Source organism: Octodon degus, unplaced genomic scaffold (genome assembly GCF_000260255.1).
Source record: "Octodon degus isolate 3935 unplaced genomic scaffold, OctDeg1.0 scaffold00002, whole genome shotgun sequence".
NCBI classification, from domain to species: Eukaryota; Metazoa; Chordata; class Mammalia; order Rodentia; family Octodontidae; genus Octodon; species Octodon degus.
In genome coordinates, this window is record NW_004524578.1 from 34,930,966 (window position 1) to 34,939,350 (window position 8,385).

The 8,385-nt window shown below is 39.0% G+C and overlaps 1 protein-coding gene across 1 annotated transcript in view; it reads left to right on the forward strand.

The window, feature by feature from the left end:
• CUNH5orf42 (chromosome unknown C5orf42 homolog) overlaps positions 1 to 8,385 on the forward strand; it is a 137,035-nt gene that overhangs the window by 54,016 nt on the left and 74,634 nt on the right. Inside the window, exons 21-24 of the mRNA XM_023712733.1 lie at positions 439 to 547; positions 1,845 to 2,136; positions 4,722 to 5,652; positions 7,539 to 7,687. Of these exons, the coding sequence (XP_023568501.1) occupies positions 439 to 547; positions 1,845 to 2,136; positions 4,722 to 5,652; positions 7,539 to 7,687 (1,481 nt within the window). The remainder of the gene's footprint in view (positions 1 to 438; positions 548 to 1,844; positions 2,137 to 4,721; positions 5,653 to 7,538; positions 7,688 to 8,385) is intronic.

Sequence of the window (8,385 nt, forward strand, 5' to 3'; positions counted from 1 at the left end):
AAAAAAAAAAAAAAAAGTTTATTAAAAAAAAATACGTGAGTTCTGAGCATCTAACATATAGTATTGTAACTGTAGTTAATACTATTGTATTGTTTACTTGAAATTTTATAAGGGGGAGATTTTAAGTGATTTCACCCCTCCCCACACGAGATCGTAACTATAAAAACTATAAACACAATGTGTTTATTTAGCTGTGGTAATTAATACTATATTATAGGCATAAATAAATACTTTGTCAATGAAACACTTAAAAAAAATTTTAAAGGAGGGAGAAAGATGTTGATAGTGACTTAAATTCACAGGCTCATTCCTAAAGAGCCTTCATCCAACATCAATAAGATTAGAAGTAAATTTTTTTTATATCTTGAGTTAAATTATTCAGGAATGAAAAAGGGGGAAATGATGTTACTCATAAACTTTAAAACATTTTTTCTCAAGGTAGCAGAAATTTTCATGAAAGCATTTCCCAATCCAGAGGATATAAGAGTTCCTTTACGAGAAAAATACCACTCTCTTCAGCAGAGACTCAAACACTGTGTTGTGAAAGGTATTTGTTCTTTCTTAGCTATCTAATGGATAAATTGCTCTCTTTTTTGAAAACATTTCTGCCTCTCATGTATCTGCATTTTTTGTTTTTCCCGAGAGACAAGAGTGTGAGGTCAACACCTTACGGCTCTGCAGAACTAATTCTGTGGTTTTAGAGCCAGATGGAGCTGACTTTCATTTCGGTCATAACTCTGTTAATCAGTGACTGTCTTACTCTTCTCTCATTGCTGGGACAAATACCCGACACTCAAAATGAGGGAAGGAAAAGTTTACTTAGCTCCCAGTTACCGGAGGTTCCAAGACACTGGAGGAGAGGCTGGGGCGCTGCCATGTCCAGGATGGCCCTCTGCACATCTCTGAGAAAGCGCAGGCTGGCCAGTTTAAGGATTTGCGTGTCTCGGGCCCCGCCCCTAGCCTGCCCTGGGGCCTGCCCCTCAAGCCACTAGTTGCTTTTCCAGCCACGTCTGCCCCATAACTTCCATGAGGCTCTGGGGAACAACTAGACACAAACCATAACAGTGACCTTGTGACCTTCAGCGACATGCGCAGTCTCTCATCCTCCTTTCCTTATTTGTAAAATGGATATATTACTATCTACTTTATGAATATGTACGGAGAGAGGATTGAACAAGACATAAAATGAGCACCTAAGCTGGCTGTGGTGGCACAAGCTTGTCGTCCTGTCTGCTTGGGAGGCTGATTTAGGAGGATTGCTTGAGCCTATGAGTTCAGTCTAGCTTGGACAAATAGATTCCGTCTCTAAACTAAACAGATCCGCACAGAGAGGGTAGCAGACATACAGTGCTTTGCCTAATGAATATATGTATAATATTCCTTCTTGATACTTTAACCCTGTTTGTTTGAGACTGTTGCCCAGGCTTACCTCAGATTCCATCCTCCATCCTTATCTCCATCCTCCTGCCTCTTAGCCTCTGAAACACCAGGATTATAGGTGTGTGCCACTGTCACCCAGCTCCAGTTTAAACCATTTTTAAGTGTGTAATTCTGTGGCATAAAGTACATTTACAATGTTGTAGCTTTAAATTTTTTATATTTTTGGTGTTGAAGATTGAACCCAGGGCCTCTCAAATACCTCTCATATTTTCTAATGAGTACTCAGTAACACATAATCTGTAACAACAAGATAAGCCTTAGTAATTAGGCTTTGTGTCCCCACAGGGAACCAAAATTTGATCCTTCAATAAATAAATAGATAGATAAATAGATAAATAAATAAATTGGCCCTTCATGTCTTGAGTTGAACAACGAACCACAGGCTTCTTGTTCTCTGCTTCCAGGTCCCCACACTGAGGAAATGATGTCTGTTGTCATGCGTTCTGTCCATAAAGTGAGGGTGAAAGCCATGAAACGTGTGCAGAGAAATATAGGTTCTTTTGAGGTGAATATTTGGGAACCAGTTGAAGAAGAGAAACCAGATGAAATTCCAGGTTTCGACAGGTTTTCCCTGGGGACTAGCTTCAGTGGAAGCACCCTCACAGAACTGGGCAGTTCTGTGGCCCACAGTGATGCGGATACCTTCTCTGAAGGATTGTCAGTTGAAGAAAAAAACAGGCTACCTTTCTCCCACAGGTACAGTTGAGCTTTTCTAATAACAGGCACGGACTTTAGAAGAAAATGCTTTCACTGGTTTTGTGCAGGTGATACGTGAATTCTGGGCCCAGCAACCCTTGTAGATTGTACTACTAATATAAAAAATAAGTACCAAGCTCCCTACTCACAGGGTAGTGAGTATAATATGAGATGTGCAGGTGCACTAAAATACTGTATAGAATTACTGTGAAATATAAATGACTCTCCAGCTTTTTTTCCTTTTCCTTCTCCTCTTTCTTTTTGTGTTGCTGGTCTGCAAACCCTGGACGCTGCACGTGCTAAGCGAGAGCTGTGCTGCTGTGCTACCCCCAGCCCGCAAACACAAGTGAATTTCAGTGTAGATCTGGGCCCCATGCCTCCGATCTCACCTTATAAATATGCACGTATTTCTTTTTAAAAAGAAAAGACCCAGAAAGTGCTAAGCACTCTGGTCCAAGGACACTTCAGATAAGGAGCAGTCAGCCTGTAGTTTGGTGCAACTGGGTTAGCCATATCACTGTTAAGGGTTTTCTGAGCAGGAACTTACACACTTCTCTTTGAAACGTGTCTTAATTTGTTGGGAAATTCTTGCTTATTGTCTAAACCCATATCACGGTGATTTAAACTGATTTTCTTCTTTATAATTTCAGTAACTGCAGTGCAGTTTGTCCTCATGATTTAAAGACTGTATGATCAGCTCAGCAGTAATTTTTGTGTAAGTGAAATTATCACATCGATTCCAAACATCTGCTTTTTAAAATGATGTGCTTGTTTCACAAAGCAGCTGTGTTTAAACATTGACACAGGAGTGCCCTGCCAGCTGCTCCTTGTACATCCTCAGTGCATAACACCTTTTTGTAGTACTATTGAGAGATTTGAGGATCTGTGTCCCACCCTAGGGAACGTATTGATCTTTTTTTGCTGTTGTAGTAATGCTGGGAATTGAACCCAGAGCCTCACGTGTGCTAGGCAAGCCCTCTACCACTGAGCTGCATCTTTATTTTTAGTTTACAAAGCTGTATGTTTTATTCACTTTAGTTGTTCCTTATAATAATAATAATAATAATAATAATAATAATAATAATAATACAGTAATTATAATAACAAGGCTGAGCAGACTAAAGCGACCGCATAGGCAGAGCATAGCAGCTGGGTTCGATCCCCATGCTGGGCTGGTCCTGCCCCCGGAGCCTGCTGATATGGTGATTGAGACTGGGCATGGTGGTACATGCCTGTAATTCCAGTTTTTGGGAGGCTGAACACAGGTGGATCACTGAGTCCAGTCTAAGCAGTGAGACCCTGTAGACCCTGTACTGAATACCAAAAAAAGAATAAAATAGCAACATCCCAGCTGCTACTTAATGCCCATTAAGTACCACACATTATAGTAGAATCTTTGGTGAGTGAAATCAGTCATTTGAACTAGATAAATATTTCATAATAATAGTAAAACAAGTTCACAGTGATTATGATTAATTACTTTGCTCAAGTTTATCTAATTTGAGCTAAACTTTTATACCCACCTAAAAGCCCTGCTTAAAAAAAAATCTATCATTTATTTTTGTATCCTTTTTATACTTTGCCTCATTCAGATGAAGGATGCCATGCGGTATTTAAGGTTGTGTGTCTGGTTTATTTCACTCAACATTATATTCCCCAAGATGATTATAAACTACACAAACTACAAACATGTACCAAGAAAATAAAAAATTGAAAAACATTTGAAAGCAATTGTGTTTGACACTTAGGTGGCTGTAACAAGTTTCATACCAGCTAAAGGTGTTTATGTGATAAAATAAAAAAGAGCAGTCCTACTAAGAGCAGATAGGTGTAAGGGCAGTGGAAGGGGTAGCCCTGAGAAACCCTAAATTTAGATGTTTATTGGTATCTTGTGACTTTTTTATTTTCTATTCCTAAATTTTAATGTTGGAGAACTTTTACTGCCCTCCACAAAATTCCTTTTCTTTTATAATGAAAATTTATGAGCACATTTTAATTTCTTCTAACAAATTTTATTTGATATCAATATGTTGTATTTTTTAGCTTTACGCACTAACTTTAGTTTACACTCCCTCATTTGAATAATGGGTAATTGAAGCACTGAAAAGATCCAAAACTTAACGAGTAGAGAATTCTTTTAAACACTGCTAGCAGTTGAACCCAAGTCCTTTGTCCTGAGCTGCACTATACCCTGTAGCCCTTCGTGAATTTTTCAGACACCCACTCTACTAAGTTCCCAGGATGGGGCTCAAACAAGTGAACCTCCTGCGCCTTAAGTGTAATTCCAAGTGTTTGGATTACAAGTCCGTACTGTCATCCTCAGTAGTGGCAAGAATTTTGGGGGGACGGGTAGATGGCATGAGGCAGCCAAGGTCTAGGTCTCACTATGCAGTCAGGGTGGTGTTGAACTCACTAAGTGGCCCAGGCTGACCTTGAACCCAGGGTGATCCTCCTGCCTCAGCCTCTTGAGTGCTGTAATTATAGGTGTGGGCTACCACACAATGCTTTAGTTTTCAGTGATAATTCTAGTATCTGTCTTAGAAATTAAATGATCATTAATTTTTTCTTTTTCATTTTTGCTCTAGGAATACCCCAAGGAACTCAGAACTATCATTTGTTGGTCAGCCCAGTAATAGAAACACAATTTGTGAGCAGAAAGAAAGCTCTATAGGGAAAGATCACAAAAAGTTATCACAAAATATGCTTCCTGTAATAGGTGTTTGGGAATTTGAGCGAGATGATGATGAGTATATTAAATTCCTTGATCTCTTTTTGAGTTATGTTCTTGAAAGAGACCTAGTCAGTTCCGGAGATCCTGGCATTCCATTTCTAACTAGTTTTTCTGGACAGCTTAGGGAACATGAACTTAATTCTTTACTTTTTGATGTACATACAACATTAAAACGACGTCAGGGAAAAACCAAAAGTCAGAATGTGTATAGAGCTGGCTCCTGCTTTGTTGCTGTTCCTGAGTCATATGAATCTGAAAAATCATCTGCTTTAAATGATAAATGTGCTTTAAGTTTAGACAAGCAGGCACTTTCAGCATTGGAACCAGTTAATCGAAGGATCAGACCAGTTTTAGAGAATCCATCAAATGAAGTCACTAAAAGTGAAGAAAAAGAAGGATTGTTTGGCTTAAAGCAGAAGTCAATTTATAGAATTCAAGATGGTAATCAAGAGAAATCTCTAATCCAGGAATCTTCAAAACATAAATTTTGGACGCCAGAGTCCATTAAAACTAGAAAATGCAGTTTCAGAGCTATTCAGTGCAGTGATACTAACCTGCAGGAGGATCTTCCTGTGGTGCTAGAGAGCACGTACAGCAGTGTAGGACGACTGCTAGAGTGGATGGTGAGGTGGTCTGAGCGAAGGCTCCTCTGTGATTCTGGTATCACTCGGTTGTCCTCTGAGTACAGTGCAGTTATTCGTGTAAAGACCTCTACAGCTGCCATTCTTACATCTTTGTGGCTTTTGGAACAACCTTATTTTGTGACATATAAGGCAAAAAATAAGGTAAGGACATCAGCTGTTAAAATAAGAAATGTCATTTTTAGATTAAAACTATATTTCATCACCTATAAAGCATCACTAAGTAATGGAAATGAGACAATAGTAATTATACTCTGTATACTAATGTAGTTTTCTTCAAGGGGTTCCTTTAGTTCTTAAAGTACTTTCAGAGAGGCCATCAAGTTTTAAGGTTTTATATGTGTTTATAGAAAGGAAAAAGGGAACTGGATATAATAGCACATGCTTGTAATTCCAGCACTCTGGTAGACAATACAGGAGGATCTGCATTCCAAAAAAGGTTGAAAAACATAACCTAGAAAAGCATATGAGCTGGTTGTGGTGGCCCAAACCTGTAATCTCAGCAATCAGAGCCTTAGATAGGAGGATCCCTTTGAGTACCAGGCCAGCCTGGGCAACCTAGTGAAGTCAAACCTACCCTGAACTATGCAGTGAGACCCAACCTCAAAAAAATTTTCTTTAAAGAAAAAGATGAGCATCAATAGTGTATTAGTTACTCTTCTCTTATTGCTGGGACAAATACTCAACACTCAAAATGAGGGAAAGAAAAGTTTATTTAGCTCACAGTTACTGGAGGTTTCAAGACACTGGAGGAGGGGCTGGGGCGCTGCCTTGTCCAGTATGACCCTCTCCACCCCTCTAAGAAAGCTCAGGCTGGCCAGTTTAAGGGTTCGCACCTCTCTGGCCCCTTCCCTTGGGCCCCGCCCCTCAAGCCACTTGTTGCTCCTCCAGCCACATCTGCCCTGTAACTTACATGAGGCTTTGGGGAGACAACTAGACACAAACCAAAACATGTAGTAAAGTAGTTCTGATTGCTCTTTCTCTTCTATAGTAAATGGCAAGTGCCTCTGGGCTAGTTTATTCCAGGTTGAAGGGTATAAAAGTGTATGTATGTGAGAATTATTTAAATTTTTTATTGTTTTTATGGGTTTTTCTATTTTTGCAGTCCTTCAGATATACAGTTTATGTGAAATAATATTTGTTATCTTTTATATTTCTAAGTAATACATCTGTAAATATCTAAATGAAACAAAAAGAGATCCATCCTTAGGGCCTGCTTAGGCATAGCTCAGCAACCAGGGTTCAATCCCCAGTGTGCTATGTCGGCCCTGCCCCCGGGGCACGCTGAGACAAAGATTGAGAGTGGGTGTGGTGACTTGTGCCTGTAATCCCAGTGCTTGGGAGGCTGAAAACAGGAGAATCACTACACCTCTGATCTGTGTAGTGAGACCCTGTAGACCCAGTACTCAATACATTTTAAAAAAAAAAAAAAATCCATCCCTTATATTTTAGCTGCATATGTTTTCGCCCATTGTGTAATTTTGAAATTACAACTAAATGTGTTTATAATAACAAAGAGAAACAAGAACATTCACTTTATATTGTCATCATTGGGCTGAGGAGATAGCTCAGTGGTCTGTCTGCCTGGCAAGTGCAAAAACCTGGGCCTCCACTGAGCTGGCCACCAAATCTGTGCTTGGTAGCATACGCCTGTAATCCTAGCGCTGAGGAGGCTGAGACAGGAGGATCACTATGAGTCTAAGCTGTGTAGTGAGACCCTGGATCAAATACATAAATAAGAAAAAAAAAAATATATATATATAGTTATTGTGTGGCCTGAACAATGACAATATAGTTTTTAAACTTGGGTGGATAATTTCCTTTGTATGCCACGTGGGAAGTGAGATTTGCTTTCTCCAGGTAGAATAAAGACTTGATCATTGGTTTAGCAACAAAAATGGAGTTATGTAAGTACTGCAACTGCTTAATAAGAGAATTAGAAAAAGTTTACACAAAGTTGGAACAATTTAAGAATGTAAAACAAAGCTGTTCAGTATTGGATATAAAATGCTATGACTGGTTTATTTTAGGGGCCAGAGAGTCAGTGTTCTGTGCTTCAGATGAAACCCAGTATCCAGAGGGACAGCAACACTCATGTTGGCCATTTAGCTGCAGGGGCAACTCAAGGTGGAACTGAGGAAAGTAATGACTGGAGTCAGTGTAGTCAAAGTGTCTTCACGTGAGTCTTTCCTTATACCCTCTTTTTCAATAGAAATGGATTAATGTTTGGATTAATGGGAAGAATCAAAGCCTTGGAAATGAAAGGAATGAGCATTTCTTGAGGTAGAGACATAAGAAGTGAGCTTTCATTTTGTGCTTGCACTAGGGAGTAAGTCTTAGGCCTTTCATATGCTATGCAGTCACTACCTGTACTCCCAGCTGGAAGCTGAGATTTCTGAAGTTCTTTCATAATTAATCATGAGTCGCACTTCTTTGTTGATCTAGCATGTGTCTCTGAGAGAGAAACTAATTCATCCTGGGCGATGCCTTTATTGTTTTCCATGTCAGAGTATTCATTCATTTTTATATATGAAGCAGTTTTATCCATATCATTCATTCATTTTTATATATGATACAGTAATAATTCATAGTATCTCTGAATACTATGTTAGTTAGCTTTCCATCAGTATAATGAAGTACGCTATAAGCAACTTAGAGAGGGTTTTATTTATCTATTTATTTATTTTTGGTAGGACAGGTTCAATAATTAACACATTGCATGCATTCTTCCTAGTGGTTAATTGCTGTACAAGATGTGGACATGATATCCTATTTACAAACACCATTAGAACAAATCCTTCTATTCATTAAGAGAATGTATATATCTATCCTAACCATTTTGAATACACAGATACAAAATGGACATTCATCTGTATC